General features: G+C 36.7%; 1 protein-coding gene across 1 annotated transcript in view; it reads right to left on the bottom strand.

The window, feature by feature from the left end:
- LOC124241987 (phospholipid-transporting ATPase ABCA3-like) overlaps positions 1-24,242 on the bottom strand; it is a 211,595-nt gene that overhangs the window by 47,200 nt on the left and 140,153 nt on the right. Inside the window, exon 19 of the mRNA XM_046666407.1 lies at positions 21,952-22,252. Coding sequence (XP_046522363.1) covers positions 21,952-22,252 — 301 coding nt within the window. The remainder of the gene's footprint in view (positions 1-21,951; positions 22,253-24,242) is intronic.

Raw genomic sequence — 24,242 nt, forward strand, 5'->3', positions numbered from 1 at the left:
TGTTACTGGAATCCAAGACAGAAAGAATGGGGGAGAAGTAAAACATGAGGATTTGCTGCCTGATAAATTCCCTAAAGAGATAACGAATGTAAAGCACAGACTGAGAAACACCACACACCTCAAGCAGGATACATAGAAAGAAAATCAGGTATATCATAATAAACCTTATGGAAACCAAATACAAAAAGGACACTTTTCTTTGAAGGAAGCAACAATAAGTCTAACAGCTGGCTTCTTAAAAGAAATTATGGAAGACAGAAGAAAATAGAATGACATCTTCAAAGTGCTGAAAGAAAATAACTATAAAACTAGAATTCTATCCTAGCTAAAAATATACTTTAGAAAAATATATGTTTAGAAACACAAAAACTGAGACTTTATTGCCAGAAGTATTATACCAAAAGAAATACTAATAGTAGCTCTTTAGATAAAAGGAGGATGATATCAGACAGAAGCTTGAAAATGCAGTAAGAAATAAGGAGCTACTACAAGTGTGAATGTGTGGCTATATCTAAGTAAATGTTGATTATATAGAACAATAGTAAGGATTTTTTTGTGGAATTAAAATTTTATGTGTAATTCAAATACATGAGAATAAAAGCACAAAAGGTGGGGGCGGGGGAGCGGTGATAAAATGAACTAAAGTGCTCTAAGGTATTTGCTTTGTCTAGCAAGTGATAAAAATACCAATTTCTGTTAGACTCAGGTAAGTCAAAAGGATGCATGCTGTAAGCTTGCTGAAAGCACTAAAAGAGTAAATGACAAAAAGGTAATCGAAAAATGGAATAATATAGAAGAGGATAAAGCACAAACATCACGTGGGACAAAGAGAAAACAGTAGTATGGTAGTCACAAATTCAAACATGTCAGTAGTTACATTAAATATAATTTAATACTTGTTGAAAACTTTCTATTCAGTGCATATTCTCTAGCCTAGTCTAATTAGTGGTCAAGTAAGATTCTACCAGACTGACCCATCTTCAAATAACAGCTATAAGCTCTGGCCAAAATACAAAACCAGTTACCTGACAGCACTGTAGAGTGAAGAGAAGTATGCAGATGGGAGAAAGTAGTTGATACTTAAAGGAGGGAAGCTACACAGGATAAAATTCCCATTTTGCAGCTTTTATCCTGGGGCAGGGCTTGGTCAGCATACATGTGGGGTTGGCTCAGGTGCCTGTGAAAAACATGTAGTCTTTTTGGCCTGGGAATCAGAAGACAAATTTTGAGGCATCTGTGACCACTGGAGGGAGGGGCCAGAATCCTAAAAAGCAGAAACAGGCACCCTAAAGTCTGCCCAAATCTCTGGCTGCCCACTAAAACTAGCCTGTATGAAACAGGCTCAAAGCAGTTCAGCTAAGGAAAAAACGTTCTGAACTAAGACTAGTACTGCCACGCACTAACAGAATTAGCCTTTTGAGTGGAACAAATTTGATTGCTTGCTAACACAGAGAAATATAAGATAGTCCAGAGTAGCCACAAATTGTCAATTATAATGCCCAGGATATAGGCCAAAATTACTCAAAATACAAAGATCCAGGGGGAAAATGAACTACTGCCAAAAGAAAAGACAATCGACCGAAACCAACCCCAAGATTATCCAGATGTTGGAGTTAGTACATCAGGATTTTAAAACAGCTATAACCATCCTCAGTGATGAAATAAATGTTTGCAATACATAAAAAGATAGGAAATAGATGAGAAAAAAGTAGAAATTCTAGAAGTAAAAAAAATATAGTATGTGAAAAAAACATTTCACTGAATGGTATTAGAAGAATGGAGATGACAATGGAGAGATACAATGACCTTGAAAACAGATCAATAGAATTAACCAATCAAAGAACAAAAAGAAAAAAAGCTTAAATAATAAATAGGCCTTGGGGACCTGTTGGGTAATATAAAAAACCTAATAAACAAGTAACTGAGCTTCTAAAAAAACAAGGAGAGGTAGAACAGAACAGCAAATATATTTCAAAAAATGTGCGAAAATTTCTTGAACTTGATGAAAAACAAATCTATAAATTAAAAAAAAAAACCCTCAGTAATTCCCATGCAGGATAAATATAAAAAGACCACCTCTAAGAATATCATAACCTAAGTACTGAACAAGAAAGATAAAGCGAAAGTCCTGAAAAAAGTCAAAGAAAAATGACAATACTTTCAGTAGAACAACAATATGAATGATCAAATTTCTACATCGTCCAGAAATAAAAGGGATAATATCTTTAAAGTGCTGAGGAGGAAAAAAACCATTGTCAAAGAACTATATATACAGTGAAAATTTTATTCAAGGATGAAGGCAGAGTGGCAGAAAAAATGGAAACACAGAAGAACTTGCCCTCCAACAAAGATCAACAACTCAATAGCTATCCATGAAAAAACACAGCTCCAGAGACCTCTTTGATTCCACTCAAGAAGTTTTAGCAACACCACGGAACAAAAATCTGAGAATAATCACACAAGAAGAGAAGGAAGAGTATTTCATTTTGCCTCTATCATCCCATTCCCCAAGCTGTCATTGTTCAGCACCAGAAAGGAACTTCTCAGCTACGAAAAGTTCTTCTTGGCAGAAAAGAAAGAGCAGGATAAGCAGCCAGCTTCTCTAGCTTTGCAGAGCAATGTGTGAAGGTACTGCCTCAGTTTCACTCCACCCATACGGGCAAAGCTGAGACTTATTGAGCCAGCTAGGAACAAGAAAGAAAAGCAGAGGCTATTATTTGCAGACATGCAGTAGGAGCGGTTGTGGTTCAGAGACCTGCTCTGCAGAAAACACAGCAGCTTTCACCACTGATCGATTTAACAGCCAACAGAGCCACCTCAGACCCCTGCAGATCTTTCTACAAGTATTTGCATTTGCTAATACCAGCCACCTCAGTCCCTCCCTGCTTGCTTCCCACACCTTGCCCTGCTGGAGCCCCGTCCCACACCAGTAGCCATCCAAGGTCTCTCTGTGGCTGCACAAATGTAAGATGCCAGCCACCTGAATCCTTCCTGACTCCAACCAGCCAGCTTGGTCTTCTGCAGCTGCATGAATGAAAGACACCAGTTGAGGGCCCTCTGGCTGATGCCCATCTCCATGCTCATACTCGTGGTTAGCCCCTCCAGCTGTGCACCTACATGACACCAACCTGATGCCCATCATTAGCCTCCACTGCAGCACCCACACAAGGGGGAGAGAGTGTGCAGGCATGGGTGAAGGCATGGACAGACAAAGCCCCCTGCAGCTGCTTGTTGACTTGGATCAGGCCCTGTTTTCTGTCACTGGCCAGCACCACTGAGCCCACCTGTAACTAGTCCCTCCAGCAGTGTACCTGCATGCCCCTAGCTTGACCCTTGTCACCATCTTCCACTGCAGTGTGCACCTCTAGGGGGACAGTGTGCAGCCACAGGAGAGCATGCTGACAGCTAGGAACTCTGCAGCTGCCAGTGAGCCCATAGTTGTTCCCAACCCTTGCTGTCTTCCCTGGCACCCATCACTCTGCATGTGTCTACAATTGGCCTCTGCCAATACAAAGGCATCTGCAAGTGACTCCTCCAGCTGAGTGTATGCACACCACTGGCTCTGGCCACCACTGCTATCTGCCTTGGTCCCTAGCTACTATATCTGGAGGCACCAGTTAGGCTCCCAACAGCCCTTGTAGCCACTGCAGACCCTCCACAGTGCTTGCCAAGTACTATATAGTTGTTGATGCTGTTGACCCCAGTGACCTGAGCTGAAGAGACCCCCCCAAACCCAGTGCTGCTGTGTGCCCCTACACTTGGTGCCCTGCAGCAATAGACCCAGGGTCATAGCACAATCCAGCATGCCCTCATCTGCAGGTGAAAGGCTTCCTTTACCAAACTTAATCCATAAAATCTAGAAGAGACTTCTTCAAAAAAACCTATGCAAAGCTACATTGATCATGAAGAATCAGGGAAACAGGTCTCCACCAAAAGAATAAAGTAAACATCCAGTAGCTGGCCCCAAAGAAATGGAGATCCAGGAACTGCCCAAAAAAGAACTCAAAGTAATTGTTCTCCAGAAGCTCAGAGAGCTATAAGAGAACATGTAAACAATTCAATGATGTCAGGCAAACAATATGTAAACAAAATGAGATGTTCAACAAAGAGACAGAAAACAAAAAAGAACCAATTAGAAATTTTGGAGCTGAAGAATACAATGACTAAACTGCAAAATTCAATAGAGAGCTTCAACAACAGATTTGAACAAGCAGAAGAGAGAATTAGCGACCAAGATGATAGATAAGTTGAAATTATCTGGTCAGAAGAGTGAAAAAGAAAAAGAAAATGAAAGAAATGGAGAAAAGCATAAGGGAATTATAGGACACCATCAAAATAAATAATGTACACATCATTGGAGTCCCAGAAGGAGAAGAAAGGGAGAAAGGGTTGGAAAGCTTATTTAAAGAAATAATGGCTGAGAACTTCCCAAACCTATGGAGAGATTTGGACATCCAAGTTCATGAAGCTAATAGATTGCTTCAAAATTTTAATCCAAAGTGTTCTTTTCCAAAACATCTAATAATACAACCGTATAAAATCAAAGACAAAGAGTGAATTTTAAAAGCAACAAGAGAAAAGAAATTCTTTCATGCAAGGGAACCCCCACAAGGCTAGTAGTGGACTTCTCAGAAGACACCTTGTAGGCCAGGGGAGAATGGAATGATATATTCAAAGTGCTAAAGGAAAGAAACTGTCAACCAAAAATACTTTACCCAGCAAAGATGACCTTCAGAATTGAAGGCTAAAAGAAGACCTTTCCTAGTAAACAAAAGCTGAGGGAATTCGTCACCACTAAACCAGCCTTACAAGAAATGCCAAATGTTCTTAAGCTCAAACAAAAGGATGCTAATTAGTAACATGAAAACATACAACACAGTGGTAAATGTAAGCATATAGTTAGATTCAAAATACCCTAATATTGTAATATGGTGATGTATTAACTACCTAACTCTAGAATAAAGGTTAAAGGAGAAACTTATTCAAAATAGCTTTAGCTTCAACAATTTGTTAATGGGCATACCATATAAAAAGATGTAAAATATGGTATCAAAAACATAAAAGGGGAAGTAAAAGGACAAAATTTTGTATGCAGAGTTAAACTGTTATCAGCATAAAATAGACTGATATATATACACACACATATATATCATATATATAACATATAATATATGAAATATATGTAACAAATATATACGATGTTTTATGAAAGCCTCATGGGAACCACAAAGCAAAAATCTACAATAGATACACAAAAGCAAGAGAAAGGAATTAAAGCATACCACTATGTGAAATCATCAATTTATAAAGGAAGACAGCAACAAAAGAAGAAAAGAAAAACGGAACTAGAAAACAATCAATAATACGGCATAAGTAATCCTTACCTATCAATAATTACTCTCAATGTTAATGAATTAAATTCTCCAATCAAAAAGGATAGTGTGGCCGGATGGATATAAAACAAGACCCAACCATATGCTGCCTACAAGAGACTCACTTCAGCTTTAAGGACATACACAGATTCAACGTGAAGGGATGGCAAAAGATACTCCATGCAAGAGGAAACCAAAAGAGAGTAGAGGTGGCTATATTCATATCAGACAAAATAAACTTTAAGCCAAAAATGGCACAAGAGACAAGGATGGTCATTATGAAATGATAAAGTGGTCAATTCATCTGTAAGATATAACTATCATAAATGATACCGACCCTGATATCAGTTTCCCCACATTAAACCCAGCATATATGGGGTTAAAACCAAAACACTCATTCCCTGCTTACTCTCTGGCTTCCTGGCTCCAGAATCCACTATCCTCCATGGAGACAGACACCATCAAGGACAAGCACCTGGACTATCTCTTCCCACAAAGAGATACGGGCTGGTGGGAAAGCTGCTGACCAGCAAGGTCATGAGCTCCCTCCTCTCTGCAAGTGTCTCAAGGCCAAAGATAGGCTGATGGGAAAGCTCCGACCAGCAAGGACATATGCTCCCCCTCCCCTACCTAAAACCCCAAATAAAAACCCTTCCTTTTAGCTTTTCTGGGAGTTTGGGATTTGAGCATTAGCTGCCCTCTCTCCTTGCTCAGCGCTGCACAAAAATAAAATTCCTACTTTCTTCCACCACACCCAGTGTCAGAGATTGGCTTGCTGCACAACGGGTGAGCGAACTCACTTCAGGTTCGATAACATAAATATATATGCATCCAACTTTAGAGCACCTAAATATGTTAAGCAAGTACTAACTGATCTGAAGGGAGAAATAGATGACAATAAAATGTTACATAGGAGGCTTCAATACCCTATTTTCAGCAATGGATAGATAATCAAGACAGAAAATCAAGAAGGAAACATTGGACTTGAACCATAATTTAGACCAAATGGAACTAACAGACATATATAGAACATTCCATACACCCACAGCAGAATACACATTCTTCTCAAGTGTACATGCAACATTCTCCAGAATAGATCAAATGATAGGTCACAAAACAAATTTTAGCAAATTTAAGAAGAGTGAAATCATATCGAGTATCTTTTCTGACCACGATGGTATGAAAGTAGAAATCAATAGCAGGAGGAAAGCTGGAAAATTAAAAAATATGCGGAGATTAAACAACATGCTCCTGAATAACCAAAGGCACAAAAAAAAAAATCAAACGGAAATCAAGAAATATCTTGAAACAAATGAAAATGGAAGCAAAATGTATCAAAATTGCAGGAGCAGTTCTAAGAGGAAAATGTATAGCAATAAATGCTTATATTAAGAAACAATAACTATCTCAAACAACCTCAATTTACACCTCAAGGAACTATAAAAACAAGAACAAGTTAAGCCCAAAGTTAACAGAAGGAAGAAATAACAAAGATCAGAGCATAAGTAAATGAAATAGAGACCAGAAAAACAATAGAAACGATCAATGAAACTAAGAGCTGGTTTTTTCAAAAGATAAACAAAATTGACAAACTTTTAGTTAGAGTAACTCAGAACAGAGACAGGACTCAAATAAAATTACAAATGAAAGAGGAGACATTACAACTGATACCACAGACATACAAAGCATTGTGAGACTACTATGAACAATTATATCCAACAAACTGGAAAACCTAGAAGAAACGGATAAATTCCTAGAAACATATAAACTAAGAAGACTGAATGATGAAGAAATAGAAAATCTGAACAAACCAATAATGAGCAAGGAGATTGAATCAGTAATCAAAAACCTCCCCAAACAGAATGCCCCAGAACCAGATGGTTTCTCTAGTGAATTCTACCAAGGATTTAAAGAATAATTAATGTCCATCCTTCTCAAACTCTTCCAAAAGAGGAGGGAACACTCTCAAACTCATTTTGTGAGGCCAGCAATACCCTGATACCAAAGTCAGATAAGGATACAAGAAAATTACAGACCCCTATCACTGGTGAATATAAACACAAAAATTCTTTTTTTTTTTTTATTAATGTTATGATAGATTACAACCTTGTGAGATTTCAGTTGTACATTTTTGTTAGTCATGTTGTGGGTACACCACTTCCCCCTCCGTACCCTCCCCCCACCCCCCCTTTTCCCTGGTAACCACCGATCAGATCTCCTTCTCAATATACTAATTTCCACCTATGAGTGGAGTCATATAGAGTTCGTCTTTCTCTGACTGACTTATTTCGCTTAATATAATGCCCTCGAGGTCCATCCACGTTGTTGTGAATGGGCCAATTTCGTCTTTTTTTATGGCTGAGTAGTATTCCATTGTGTATATATACCACATCTTCTTTATCCAATCATCAGTTTCTGGGCATGTAGGCTGGTTCCACGTCTTGGCTATTGTAAATAATGCTGCGATGAACATAGGGGTGCAACGGACTCTTGAGATATCTGATATCAGGTTCTTAGGATAGATACCCAGTAATGGGATGGCTGGGTCATAGGGTATTTCTATTTTTAACTTTTTGAGAAATCTCCATACTGTTTTCCATAGTGGGTGTACCAGTTTGCATTCCCACCAACAGTGTATGAGGGTTCCTCTTTCTCCACAACCTCTCCAACATTTGTCGTTCTTGGTTTTGGATGTTTTTGCCAATCTAACGGGGGTAAGGTGATATCTTAGTGTAGTTTTGATTTGCATTTCCCTGATGATTAGCGATGATGAACATCTTTTCATGTGTCTATTGGCCATATTCATATCTTCTTTTGAGAAATGTCTGTTCATGTCCTCTGCCCATTTTTTGATCGGGTTGTTTGTTTTTTTGTTGTTAAGCAGTGTGAGTTCTTTGTATATTATGGAGATTAACCCTTTGTCGGATAAGTGGCTTGTAAATATTTTTTCCCAATTAGTGAGCTGTTTTTTTGTTTCAATCCTGTTTTCCCTTGCCTTGAAGAAGCTCTTTAGTCTGATGAAGTCCCATTTGTTTATTCTTTCTATTGTTTCCCTCAACTGAGGAGTTACAGTGTCCGAAAAGATTCTTTTGAAATATAAACACAAAAATTCTAAACAAAATATTAGCAAACTGAATTCAACATCACACTAAAAGGATCATTCACCATGATAAGGGGATTTATCTCTGGGAAGCAAGGATGGTTCAACATATGCAAATTAATAAATGAGATACACCACATTAATAGAATGAATGATAAAGTCATATGATCATCTCAATAGATGCAGAAAAAGCATTTGACAAAATACATTCTTTCATGATAAAATGCTCAACACATTGGGTACAGAAGGAACATAGCACAACATAATAAATGCTGTATATCACAAACCCAAGGGAACATCATACTCAGTGGTGAAAGGCTAAAAGCTTTTCCTTGAAGATATAAACTCCTGTATATAGATTCAAGTAATATTTGACAAGCGAGCCAATTATACTCAATAGGGAAAAGATAGTTTCTTCAATAAATGGTGTTGGGAAAACTGCATATCCATATGCAAAAGAATGAATCTGCACCCCTATTTCACAGCACTCACAAAAATTAACTAGAAATGGATTAAAGACAAACATAATACCCGAACCATAAAACTCCCAGAAGAAAACTAAAAGCTCCTTGATATTGGTCTTGATGTTGGTATTATGGTTATGACATCAAAAGCGCAAGCAATGAAAACAAAAATAAACAAGGGGAACTATGTCAAACTAAAAACCTTCTGCACAGCAAAGAAAACCATCATTAAAATGAAAAGTCAATCTACAAAATGGGAGAAAATATTTGCCATACATATATCTCCTAAAGGGTTAATATCCAAAGTACATAAAGAACTCATACAACTCCATAGTAAAAACCCAAATAATCCAATTTAAAAATAGGCAAATTGCCTAAATAGCCATTTCTCCAAAGAAGATATACAAATGGCGAACAGGTATATGAAAAGGTGCTCGACATTACTAATTATGAGGGAAATGCAAATCAAACCACAATGAGATATCAACTCACACCTGTTAGGATGGCTATCCTATAAAAGACAAGAGAAAACCAGTGCTGGTGAGGATGCAGAGAAAAGTGCACCCTGGTGCACTGTTGGTGGAATTGTAAATTGCTACAGCCACTGTGGAAAATAGTGTGGAAAATAGTATGGAATTTCCTCAAACAACTAAAAGAAGAACTATCATATGATCCACCAATCCACTTGTGGGTATATAACCAAAGGAAGTGAAATCACTATCTCAAATAGATATCTGCACCGCATGTTCAATGCAGCGTTATTCACAACAGGCAAGATATGGAAACAACCTAATGGTCTATTGACATTGAATGGATAAAGAAAATGTGATCTCTCTCTCTCTTCCTCAGAGTCAAAGAGGGAGAGAGAGAGAGAATGGTAGTTTCCTGGGGTGAGGGAGTGAGGGAAATGGGAAGATGCTGGTCAAAGGACACGAACTTCCAGCTACAAGATGACTAAGTTCTGGGGATTAGTGCACAGCCTGGTGACTATAATTAACAATACTGTATTGTATACTTGAAAATTGCTAACAGAGTAGATCTTTAAAGTTCTTACCACACGATAAAAAATTTTAACTCTGAGAGGTTATGGATGTGTTTATCCTTATTGTGGCAGTCTTTTTGCAACATATACATGTATCAAATTATCACATTGTATACCTTAAAGTTACATAACCTTATACATCAAATATATCTCAATAAATCTGGGGGAAAAAAGATTTTCTGCTCAGGTCTCTCGAGATTCCATATGAACTGAAGGATGGATTTTTCTACTCCTTCCCCCACAAAAAATTAGGATTTTGATAGGGATTGCACTGAATCTAGATTTTGTGGGTGAGTATTGACATCTTAACAATATTAAATCTGCCAATCCAAGAACAGAGAATGTCTTTCCATTTATTTGTGTCTTCTTGAATTTCTTTCAGCAACATTTTGTCATTTTCAGTATACAAGACTTTTGCCTCCTTGATTAAGTTTATTCCTAAGTATTTTATTCTTTTCAGTGATATTATAAATGGAATTGTTTTCTTAACTTTGTGTTTGGATTGTTCATTGTTATGTATAGATACACAACTAATTATTGTGTGTTTATTTTGTATCCTGCAACTTTCCTGAATTTATTAACTCTAATAGTTTCTTTTGTGTGTAAAATATTAAGAGTTTTCTGCAAATAAGATCATGTTGTCTGAGAACAGAGGTAATTTTACTTCTTGCTCTGCAATGTGGGTGATTTTTTTTTTCTTTTGCTTGTCTAAATGCTCTGGCTAGGACTTCCTGTATTAGGTTGCATAGAAGTGTGAAAGCAGGCATCCTGGTATTATTCCTGATCTCAGAGGAAAAACTTTCAGTGTTTCAATATTGAGTCTGATTTTAGCTCAGGATTTATATATATCCTTTATTATGTTTAGGTAGTTTCCTTCTAATTTGTTTAGTCTTTTTTTTTATCATAAAAGTAATTAGCATTTTGTGAAATACTTTTTCCACATCAATCGGGGTGATCTTGTGTTTTTTTTTCCTTTCATTCTGCTAATGTGTTGCATTATGTGAACCAATTTTCGTATGTTCAACCATCCTCCCATTCTAGGAATAAACTGCATTTCATCATGGTATATAATTCTTTTAATGTGCTGTTGTATTCCGTTTGATAGTATTTTGTTAATGATTTTTGTATTAATATTTATCAGGGATGTTGGTCTGTAGTTTTTCTTGTAGTGTCCTTGTCTGGCTTTGGTGTCAGGGTAACGCTGGCTTTATTGAATGAGTTTGGAAGTGTTCTCTCCTTTACAATATTTTAGAAGACTATGAGAAGAATTGGTATTAATTCTTATTTAAATAGTAGAACTCACCAGTGAAGCCATCCAGTCCTAGGTTGTGCTTTGTTGGGAGGATTTGGATTACTGATCTGATCACCTTACCAGTTATAGGGCGTTTTAGATTTTATATTTCTTCATGATTCAGCTTTGGTGGGTTGTGCATTTCTTGGAATTTGTCCCTTTCATCTAAGTTATCCTATTTTTTGGCATAAAATTGTTCATAGTACTCTTTATAATTCCTTTCGTGTCAAATCAATAATAATGTCCCTCCTTTCATTTCTGATTTAGTTATTTGAGTCTTCTCTCTTTTTTTTCTTGTCACCCTATCTAAAGGTTTCTCAAATATACTGATCTTTTCAAAGTGACAACTTTTGAGTTCATTGGTTTTCTCTATTGGTTTTCAATTCTCTACTTTGTTTATATCTGTTTCAATCTTTACTATTTCCCTCTTTCTGCTAGCATTGAGTTCAGTTTATTCTACTTTTTCTAGTTCCTTAAGGTATAAAGTTAGGTTGTTGCTTTGACAATTTTCTTCTTTATTGAGGTCATAATAGTTTATAACATTGTGAAATTTCAGTTGCACATTATTATTAGTGAGTCACCATATATATGTTCTACTTTACCCCTTATGCCGACCCCCCCCCCCAATCCTTTTCCCCTCTGGTAAGCACTAATCTCTTCTCTTTGTCCACATGTCTATCTTCCATATGTGAGTGAAATCATACAGTGTCCGTATTTCTCTGTCTGGCTTATTTCGCTTAACATAATACCCTCAAGGTCCATCCATGTTGTTGTAAATGGGAAAATTTTGTCTTTTTTATGGCTAAGTAGTATTCTATTGTATATGTATATACCACATCTTCTTTATCTATTCATCAGTCATTGGGCACTTGGGTTGCTTCCACATCTTGGCTATTGTGAATGATGCTGCAATGAACATAGGGGTGCATCAGTCTCTTTGAATTGTTGATTTAAAGTTCTTTGGGTAAATACCCAGGATTTAGATAGCTGGGTCATATGGTATTTCTATTTTTAATTTTTTGGAGAAATCTCCATACTGTTTTCTATAGTGATTGCATCCATTTGCAGTCCCATCAGCAGTGTATGAGAGTTCCCTTTTCTCCACATCCTCTCGAACATTTATTGTTTTTTGTCTTGGTAATTATAGCCATTCTAGCAGCTGTAAAGTGATATCTCATTGTGGTTTTGATTTACACTTCCCTAATGATTAGTGATGTTGAAATCTTTTCATGTGTGTGTTGGCCATCTGTATATCTTCTTTGGAAAAATGTCTGTTCATATCCTTGGCTCATTTTTTGATCAGGTTGTATGTTTTTGTTGTTGAGCTGTATGAGCTCTTTATATATTTTGGAAATTAACCCCTTGTCAGATATATGATTGCAAATTTCTCCCAGTTGGTGGATTGTCATTTCGTTTTGTTCCTGGTTTCCTTTGCTTGCAGAAGCTCTTTAGTCTGATGAAGTCCCATTTGTTTATTTTTTCTTTTGTTTCCCCTGCCCGAGTAGACATGGTATTCGAACAGATCCTTCTAAGACTGATGTCAAAGACTCTGTACTGCCTATATTTTCTTCCAGGAGTTTTATGGTTTCATGTCTTACCTTCAAGTCTTTAATCCATTTTGAGTTAATTTTGGTGTATGGCGAAAGTTAATGATCTACTTTCATTCTTTTGCACGTGGCTGTCCAGTTTTCGCAGCACCATTTATTGAAGAGACTTTCCTTTCTCCATTGTATGTTCTTGGCTTGTTTGTCAAAGATTAGCTGTCCACAGATGTGTAATTTTATTTATGGGCTTTCAATTCTGTTCCATTTATCTGTGTGTCTGTTTTTTTGTGCCAGTACCACGCTGTTTTGATTGCTACAGCTCTGTAGTATATTTTGAAGTCAGGGATTGTGATGCCTCCAGCTTTGTTCTTTTTTTCTCAGGATTGCTTTAGCTATTTGGTATCTTTTGTTGTTCCATGTGAATTTTAGGATTCTTTGTCCTATTTCTGTAAAGAATGTCATTGGGATTCTGATTGGGGTTGCATCGAATCTGTAGATTGCTTTAGGTAGTATGGGAATTTAACTATGCTTATTCTTCCAATCTATGTGCATGGAATATCTTTCCATTTCTTTATATCATCAGTTTTTTCAATAATGTTTTATAGTTCATTGTATAGGTTTTCAACTCCTTGGTTAAATTTATTCCTAGATATTTTAATTTTTTGTTGCCATTGCAAATGGGATTATATTCTTGAGTTCTCTTTCTGTTAGTTTATTATTAGAATAGAAATGCAACTTATTTTTGTAAGTTGATTTGGTACCCTGCAACTATGCTGTAGTTTTTGATATTTCTAATAGTTTTCCAATGGATTCTTTAGGAGTTTCTCTATATAAAATCATGTCATCTGCAAACAGTGAGAGTTTCACTTCTTCCCTGCCAATTTTTGGATACTTTTTATTTCTTTTTTCTTGACTAATTTCTCTGGCCAAAACCTCCAGCACTGTGTCAAATAACGAGTGGCAAGAATGGCCACACTTCTCTTGTTCCTGTTCTCAGAGGGATGGCTTTCAGGTTTTCCCCATTGAGTATGATGTCGGCTGTGGGTTTGTCATATATGGGCTTTATTATGTTGAAGTACTTTCCTTCTATACCCATTTTCTTGAGAGTTTTTATCATAAGTGGATGTTGGATCTTTTCAAATGCTTTTTCTGAATCTATTAAGATGATCATGTGACTTTTATTCCTCATTTTGTTAATGTCGTGTCTCACATTGATTGATTTGCAGATATTGAACCATCCCTGCATCCCTGGTATAAATCACACTTGGTCATGGTGTATGATCCTTTTAATGGATTCCTGTATTCAGTTTGCCAATATTTTGTTGAGGATTTTTGCATCTATGTTCATCTGTGATATTGGCCTATAATTTTCCTTCTTTGTGTTGTCCTTGTCTGGCTTTGGGATCATCATGATGTTGGCCCCATAGAATGTGTTAGGAAGTGTTCGATATTCTTCAGTTTCTTGGAATAGTTTGAAAAGGACAGGTATTAAATCTTCTCTGAATGTTTGGTAGACTGCTCCAGAGAAGCCATCTGGTCCTGCACTTTTGTTAGGGGAAGGTTTGTGATTACTGTTTCGATCTTTTGTGATTGATCTATTCAGATTCTCTATTTCTTGTTGACTCAGTTTGGGGAGGCTGTATGAGTCTAAGAATTTATCCATTTCTTCTAGATTGTCCAATTTGTTGGCATATAGTTTTTCATAGTGTTCTCTTATAATCCTTTGCATTTCTGTGGTTTCTGTTGTAACTTCTCCTCTTTCATTTCTGATTTTTTGTATTTGAGCCTTCTCTCTTTGCTTCTTCTGAGTATGGCTAAGGGTTTGTCTATTTGTCTTTTCAAAGAACCAGCTCTTAGTTTCACTGATCTTTTCTACTTTTTTTTTGTTTCACTTATTTCTGCTCTAATTTTTATTATTTCCCTCCTTCTGCTGACTTTGGGTTTTCTATGTGTTGTTATGGTGTATTTTCATTTGTCTCCAGATATTTTTTTATTTCTCATTTAATTTATTCAATGACCTATCATTGTTCAGTAGAATGTTGCTTAGTTTCCACATCTTTGTCATGTTCCCAGTTTTCTTCTTGTAGTTGATTTCTAGTTTCCCAGCATTATGGTCAGAAAAGTTGCTTGATATGATTTCAATCTTCCTAAATTTATTGAGGTTTGCCTTGTTTCCCAACATATGGTCTATCTTTGAGAATGTTCCATGTGTACTTGAGAAGAATGTATATTCTGCTGTATTTGGATGTAGTGTTCTCTATATATCTAGTAAGTCCCTCTTGTCTAGTTTTTCATCTAATTCCACTATTTCCTTGTAGACTTTCTGTATGGATGATCTATCCATTGATGTAAGTGGGGTGTTGAGGTCCCCGACTTTAATTGTGTTGCTCTTAATTTCTCCTTTTAGGTCTGTTAATAGTTACTTTATCTACTTTGGTGCTCGTGTGTTAGGTGCATATATATTCATGTGTTATGTCCTCTTTGTGGAGTTTCCCTTTTAGCATTATATACTACCTCTCTTTGTCTCTCATTGCCTTTTTTAATCTTGAAGTCTACCTTGTCTGATATAAGTATGGCAACACCTGCTTTCTTTTGTTTGCGTTAGCTTGGAGTATCATCTTCCATCCCTTCACTCTGAGCCTGTGTTTGTCTTTAGAGCTGCAATGTATTTCTGGAGGCAACATATTGTTGGGTCTTGTTTTTTAATCCATCCAGCCACTCTGTGTCTTTTGATTGGAGAATTCAGTCCACTATATTTAGGGTGATTATTGATATATGAGGGCTTAATGCTGACAGTTTATCACTTCTTTTTCAGTTGTTCTGTATGTCCATTGTTTCTTGCCCCATGTGTTTCGGACTGCCAATTCACTTTGGTGGTTCTCTATGATGGTTTTCTGTTTCCCCTTTATTTATCATATGTGCCTCGTTCTTTTTTTGGTTTAGTGGTTACTGAGAGGCTTGTATAAATGATCTCATAGATGAGCTAGTCCATTTCCTGATAGCCTCTTATTTCCTTAATCTAAGCAGGTTCCATCCCTTTCTCTTCTCCATTAAAGTTATTGTTGTCACAATTTATTCTGTTATGTGTTGTGAATTTGTGGTTAAAATGAAGGGATTATAGTTATTTTTTATGTTTTCTTTCACTTTATCCTTAATGTTATAATTGTTTGCTAACCTGTTCTGATAGAGAGCTGCTATTTTCTGATTTTGCCTGCCTATTTATCTCCTTGCTCAAGGCTTTGTAAACCTTTTTTTCAGGTATGAATGCCTTCTTGGTCATTTCTTGGGGTGGGGGGTGTCTTGTGGAGATTAACTCCCTCAGCTTTTGTTGATCTGGGAAAGGTTTTATTTCTCCATCATATCTTAAGGATATTTGTACTGAATAGACTATTCTTGGGTGAATAATTTTGTCTTTCAGAATTTTGAATATATCATTCCTCTCTTGCCCAGCCTGTAAGGTTTCTGCTGAGAAATATGCTGAAAGTCTGCTAGGGGTTCCTTTGTAGGTTTTCTTCTGCCTTGCTGCCCTTAATATTTTTTCTTTGTCATTCACATTTTCCAGTTTCACTAATATATGCCTTGGAGAAGGTCTTTTTACATTGATGTAACTGGAGTTCTATTAGCTTCTTTTACTTGTAATTCCAGCTCCCCTCCCCAAGTTTGGGAAGTTCTCAGCTATTATTTCTTTGAACAAGCTCTCTGTTCCTTTTTTCTTCTCTTTCTCCTTCTGGAATACCTCCAGTACTTATGTTGGATTTCCTAATTGAGTCAGATATTTCTCAGAGAATTTATTCATTTCTTTTTAGTCTTAGTTCTCTCTCCTCCTCCATCTGAAGCATTTCTGTATTTCAGTTCTCTGAATTGCGAATTCTGTCCTCCATAATATTAGCTCTGTTATTTAAGGTCTCCAGATTTTTAAAATCTCGTTCATTGTGTTTTTCATCTCCAACATTTCTGACTTTTTTAATAATTTCAATCTCTTTTGTGAAGAATTCCCTCTGTTCATTAATTTTATTCCTAATTTCACTTGTCTTTCTGAGTTTCCTTATAACTGAGTTTTTAAAATTATAGCTATTTTGAATTCTCTGGCATTTAAACCATAAATTTCTGTGCCTTCAGGATTGATTTCTGGGTGCTTGTCATTTGCTTTATGGTCTGGAGTGTTAATATACTTCTTAATACCATTTGATGGGGTGAATTTGTGCTGTCACACAGTGGTAGTATCTGGTCGCAGATTCAACCTGCCACCACTGGGGAGGGGGGCTGGGACTGTGTATTCTGAGCCCACCACAATCCCTGGCACCTGTGTCTGTCCTTTGGAAGCTATGCTGACAGGACCTGTCTGTGTTCGGCCACTGGCAACCACTGCTTAACACATGTATGCACAGGCCCTTTGGTGTGGATCCCTTGCAATGGCTAACTGGCTGAGCTGGTGCTCCAGGCAAGGGGAGGGGCACTTTCTTTCATGTGTGTAATCCCAGGGGTGCTCACACTCTGCACTTGCTGTCTGCTCTCCCAGTCTGCTCAGCTTGATGAAGATGCCTCTCAAGGTTGCTTAGCCTCCTCAGTGTGGAGCTTTCCGATGGGCTAGGAGGCAATGCCAAGAATAAAGGCATTCCCTTGGAGGGCTTCCCCCTCCCCCTACTCCTCTCAGAGCCATGTGCAGTCTTACACCCTAGATCACTGCCATTTGGAGAAAGAGAGCAGATCCCCTTACCTCCTTCCACTGCCTCCTGGGGGATCCAGCCCCTCCATCTTCAGGTGTACGGCTGTGTGGATCTCTCAGACATCTACTGTGTTGTGTAAATGTCCTCTGTTGGTTTATGCATGTCCTTTTCATTGTATCTTGGGAGAGTGTAAGGGAAGAGCTCACTCTGCCATAATGCTGATGTCAATCCCCCAGGTTTCTTTTTTAATGTAAGAATTTTAGCATTACTTTCACTGCATTCCTTAAGTTTTAATGTTATATTTTCATTTTCCTTTGTCTCACAATATTTTCTGATTTCCATTATTATTTCTTATTTGACCTGTTGGTTTTTAACAGTGTTTTTTCAAAAAATTTCCATATATTGATAGATTTCCCAGTTTTCTTTCTGCTATTCCTATCTAGTTTCATTCAGTTGTGATCAGAAAGTATACTTTGTATGCTTTCAATCTTTTTAAGTTTATTAAGACTTATTTTCTGCCCTAACATATGGTCTATCCTAGAGATTCTTTCTTGTGTTTTCAAGAAAAACATGTATTCTGCTCTTTGTTGAGACAAGTTTTCTGTCATGTCTGTTAGGTCCAATTGTTCTACAACATTGTTCATGTCCTCTCATTCCTTATTGATCTTCTGTCTGGTTGCTCTATTTATTATTGAAAGTGGGGTATTGAAGTCTCCTATTATTGTACAACTGTTTATGTCTCTCTTCAGTTCTGTCCATGTTTGCCTCATGTGTTTAGGATATCTGTTGCATATATGTTTATAAAGGTTATATCTTCCTGGTGATTTTCCCCTTTTACCACTAGATAACGTCCTTCTTTGTGTCTTGTAACACTTTCTGACTTAGAGTCTATTTTGTCTGATATTAGTGTACATGCTCTCTTTCAGTTACTATTTGCATGGAGTATCTTTTCTCATTCTCTCACTTTCAACCTATGTGTGTCCTTAGACCTAAAGTGAGTGTCTTGTAGATAGCGTATAGTTAGATCCCTATTTTTATCTTCCAGTTTATGTCTTTTAATTGGGAAATTTAATCCATTTACGTTTACAGTAATTACTGATAGAGAAGGACTTATTACTTCTATTTTGTTATTTGTTTTTTACATATCTTGTAGCTTTTTCATCCTTCATTTCCTCCATCACTGATTTCTTTTGTGTTTAGTTGATTTTTTATAGTGGCACTTTTAATTCCCTTCTCATTTCCTTTTGTACATACTCTAAAGATATTTTCCTTCTATTTGCCCTGGACATTACATATAAGATTCTAAAGTTATAACCATCTATATTAAACTGATATTAGCTTAATTCAATCACATACAAAAACTCTACTCCTTCACAGATCTACTCGCCACTTTATGTTACTGATGTCACAATTACATCTTTACATATTATGTACCATTAACATTGATTTATAGTTAATTTATATTCTTTTGTCTTTTAAATTCTGCAGAAAAAAAGAATAGTTACAAACCAAAATCACAATAATAGTGGCTTTTACATTTGTCCATGTATTTGGTTTTACTGGAGAACTTCATATTTTCATATGTCTTTGTGATATTATGTAGTGTCTTCTCATGTCACTTTGAAGGACTACCTTTAAAATTTCTTGTAGGGAAGGTCTTATGGTAATGAACTCCCTCAGCTTTTATCTGGGAATGTCTTACCTTCTTCTTCAGTTTTGAAAGGCAGTTTTACTGAATATAGAATTCTTGGTTGACATGTTTTTGCTTTCAGCACTTTAAATATATCATCCTACTTCCTGCTGGTCTGTGAGATTTGAGCTGATAAATTTTCTGATAATCTCAGTGAAGAGCGTTTGTACGTGGTGAGTTGCTTTTCTCTTGCTGCTTTCAAGATTTGTTGTCTTTTGACAGTTTGATTATAGTGTGTCTTGGTGTAGGTCTCTTTGGAGTTATCCTACATCAAGTTTGTTGAGCTTCTTGTATTAATATATCCAAGTTTTCAGCATTATTTCTTCAAATAAATTCTCTGCCCCTTTCTCTATTTTTTTCCCCTTCTAGGACTCCCATAATATGTATCTTGGTCTGTTTTATGATGTACCATAAGTCCTTTAGGTCCTGTTCACTTTCCTTCATTCTTTTCCTCTTTTTGCTCATCAGATTCAATAATTTAAAATGATCTGTCTTCAAATTTGCTGATTCTTTCTTCTTCCTGCTCAAGTTTGCTGTTGAACACCTACAGTGAACTTTTCGATTCAGTTTTTGTATTTTTTAGCTCCAGAATTTGGTTCTTTTTTTATAATTTCTATCTTTAATAATGTTCTCACTTTGTTCATATATTGTTTTCTTTATTTCTTTTAGTTGCTTGTCCATATTTCCTTTACTTTCTTGAGCATATTTTAAGATAGCTGCTTTAAAATCTTTGTCCAGTAAATCCAAGGGCTGTGTTTCTTTAGGGTTGGTTCCTGGAGATTTATTTTATTCTTTTGAATGGAGTGTGTTTCCTTGTTTTTTTGGATGCCTTGTAATATTTTGTGGAAAATTGGACATTTGAAAAAAAAACCAGACTACATCCATGCAGAGACAGACCTTTACTAATTAGCCCAGCATGAAGCCTTCAGTTCTTCCCAGAAAAGGGCATGTGTCTTCCCTGGGCCTGTGTATATGCTTCCCCCCTCCAGTTCTCCATTATATATGGCTGCTTTTGAATGTCTTAATTTCCCTATGAGTTTCACCCCTGTTTCCTCTTGGGGCCTTAGATATTCTACTGTATTCTGCTGTGTATAATCTCTTTCCCTTGGTGCTCACATGTCTGCAGCCGCCTTGGAGTTTTCACACACCTTCACATTTATCACTGCTTTTTGCAACCTCTAACATGATATCAAAACTATGCCACTATTCCCACATGAGTTTTGAGACAAGTAAAACCAAAATCAGTCCGTTATGCAGCCCCCTGATAGGCCTGAATATTGTAAAAACAAATTCTACTCTTTTCCTTCGATGCCAAGGGAGGAACCAAGAATTGAGTAGTTTTCGCTCAACTCACTATGCTGCCCCAGAAAGGGGGTGGGGCAAGGGTGAGCAAAAACACTACAAAATTTCCTACCATTTTGAGTTTAGCTTTTCTGAACTGGACATTCCCTTGGATGCTGCAGACTCTTGACTGGTTTCTATTAAAAGCTCTTTAAGCTAGCCTGTTGTTGTTTACTAGATATTTCTATGGGAGAACAAGGGCTTGAGGCTTCCTATTCCACCATCTTTCTCAAAGAGTTGCTCAAATAATTTCTAATTAAGATAACTCCAAGATACTCAAAGAATGAACAAAAAAGATTTAATTTGATAATTTTACTATTGATATATCTGTGAAGTATAGTCTTTTTATTTTTGTATAAACAATATAATGTAGTAAAAAGGAACCACCTTATAAATCAGGGAAATTCGTTTCTCTCTCTTCTAATCAACTATGTGATCTTTGATAAATAATTGTTCATCTAGTGCTCCTGTAATGGAGGAGGAAAAGGAATATGTAATTTACTGATAGTTTCTATGCTACCCATCATATGATGTGTATGTTGTAAAATCAGGATAATGGAAGAAGTAATAAGCAACATTTCCAGGTGCATTTTCATCTCTCACAATGGAACCTAAAGCATAAAAGAAAAACAACCTGACAAACCTAAAGGCTATATACTGACCTAAAGTAACACTGTCAACCAGACAGCAGCTGAAGAAAATACAAATGAAGCACCTGGACAGAAGTGATCAGTCTTGAATGAGGGAAGACTTACCTCTTACAGAGGTAATTTAGCATAGTGAGGGGGTTAACAGTGCAGGATCCCACCAAGCAGTGTTAAAATCCACTCCTTGCCCTAATACATACTAGCTGCATGACTTGGGGGCATAGTTAACATCTCCAAACTTCAATGTCCCCAACTTTAGCAAATATGATTGTTATAGATATTAAATGAGATAATTCAAGTACTGCCAAAAATATGTGTTCAATACATAATATCAATTATTACTACTATCTTTCAAATACATAAGTTTTGAGTAGCATCCCTATAAAGACTTCAGCCTAACCTGGTTATCTGTTTTTAGATATGGCCAATCTAGAAGACTTGTGGGAAGACTTTCAGGATTTGGAACATGATACCACACTGTGAGCCTGGCTTTATGTGAAATTCTATGCTAAATTTTATTAAACAAAATATTTTGATACTTTAATCCATTCCCTAGAAGGTGCAGCAAATGGCTGGTAGATGACCCAGACTCAACATGCCCCCATTAATAATTAATCTCATGACCAGTAGCCTTGGAGGATGATTCTTCCCTCTCATTTGGCTGCCTTTATGAGACTGATGACTAAAAACAGAAAAGAGCAACTAGCTAACTCTTCCAGTCAAGACCTTTCTTTGGAAGTGACACAAGCAGGTCTTCATCTACTAGCAGTCATTTTCTTTTTCTAAGTCTTACCTTGCACTTCCTTAGGTTTTTGTTTCTTAGCTTTTAGCATGCTCTCAACATTGTCTTTTAAATTCTGAGTCAATGGAGAATTTCCAGAAATTGAGTAAGGCACAATGGTTTCACCATATTGTTCCAAATCCATTTCCCTGGCAGGTTCTTCGATACGTCTTGTAAAGTTCACCTCTCTCATCAGAAAATAAACGATACCCAAGAGTCCCAGGATCTGCAGCAACACCAAATTCCAGTTGCGCCAAGTGAACATTGCCCTCTTTAAGAGCATGGCAAAGAACTGCTGGCAGTAAAGAGTCCACTGACAAGAGGAGAGAAGAATGTCATTACAATGGTCACAAACCTTAATGAAATCCATTAACATTGATGTTTTGAATCTTATGCTAGAAGACGTACACACTTCTATTTATTTATTTATTTTAGGAAGATTAGCCCTGAGCTAACTGCTGCCAATCCTCCTCTTTTTGCTGAGGAAGGCTGGCCCTGAGCTAACATCCATGCCCATCTTCCTCTACTTTATATTTGGGATGCCTACCACTGCATGGCTTGCCACACAGTGCCATGTCCACACCTGGGATCCAAACCGGCGAACCCCGGGCTGCCCAAGCGGAACGTGCGCACTTAACTGCTTCGCCACTGGGCAGGCCCCCACACTTTTATAAATATATCCTTGAACAGAACATAGCCATAGTTAGCAGACTAGGTAACAAGCAAAACTTCATATTTGTATAACGTGTTGACTGAAAGGGTTAAAGCTTGGCTTCTAGTCTAATTATACTGAAAACTTCAAAAGGATCATTTTTATTACTAATATATGCATAGCATCTCTGAGCAGAACAAATCACATCTATCTTTCTTTGTTAATGTAAAACCATGATCTTTCCATACTATCTCTATTTTATAAATGAAACATTTCCATAAAATGTGCATATGTAACAAGTTTCCATTGCTAGGTTTTAATCCATGTGATCTGCAGGGACGCGGATAGTCAGGAAAGAGAAGATGAATTTATTTTTAAACTGCAACAATATGCTCAGTATGTTTTTTTCCACTTCTAAATTTAAAGCACTGTGTCCAATGTTAATTTGAAAAATGTACTAAAATATACTATTTTTTCTATTTTTCCAGACTTTGTGGCTCATCTGTAGTTGATTTACTACATATTTTTCAGATTAACAATGGAACCTGTTGCTTTAAATGTAGAGACTTCACCTGAAAAGGTATCTGAATGTTGAAGAAAAGCATCTAGAGCATATTACTTGACTATGTAACTAATAGTTTAAAAATATGTTCATCCTGTATTTCCCAACATTTTGGACACCCCATAACTTGTTGTGAGAAAATATCCCTAATCAATAAACCAGCATTTTCAGAATAAAACAATCAGCATTGGATGTTTGTCACTGACTAGAAATAAGGTAAAGTTCAGAAGGAGAATTTTTTTCTCACACTGTCTTCAAGGTAGGAAAAAATGCTTTCTGTCTTTTAAAAGATGGGTGATGATTAGATCTAGTTCTAGCATAAAAGAATATGTTAAAACAAAAATCAACTTTTCCAGACTGGCCTGCAAATCTTCCTTCAGCTGCATCTTTATAAGAGGGGGAAATAGGGAAAAGTAATATAGCAGGAGAAATGTGTGAGCAAGCAGAGGAGGGAAATTACATTTCTTAAGTATCTGATTCATGCCAAACATTACACAGTTCACATTTCACCACCGTTAACTCATTAAAACAGACTCCTAGAGAATGAAATTGCAGTATAGATAATGTTAAATGACTTGGTCAAGGTCAAATAGTAATAAATGATATAGCAGGAATTGCAGTCCTATCTGGCTCAAAATTCTACGTTCTTGTTATACAACACCCACTCTGCTTCACAACTGGCTCATAAGCCCCTCAGTGAAGGCGTGCTTATGGGCAACTCTGTGAAACATATATTCCATCTCAGAAATCCTAGTCTTTATTAGGGAAAATTGTAGGGAATAGATGACAGGAGAACAACGAAAGAAGTGCTTGGCAATCCAATGAGATTCCCCATGCTAATGAAGGCCCATACCAACTTGAGAATAGTCCACTAGGAAGTACCAATGCATTCCAATGCATAAATTTAAATGCCTTTTATGTCTGTGAGTAGTGATAACTTTTACTAAGACCCTTTCTCAACTCTGAATGAACTAACAGTTTTGAAAACTGAGATAAGCGACTCTGAGGAGTAACAACAGTGAGCGCAAAATTGGATTTTAACCTATCATATTTCATGTTTGAATTAGAAAATTAATCGGATTGCTTTAC

The sequence above is a fragment of the Equus quagga genome, chromosome 7 (genome assembly GCF_021613505.1).
Source record: "Equus quagga isolate Etosha38 chromosome 7, UCLA_HA_Equagga_1.0, whole genome shotgun sequence".
In the NCBI taxonomy this organism is placed as follows: Eukaryota; Metazoa; Chordata; class Mammalia; order Perissodactyla; family Equidae; genus Equus; species Equus quagga.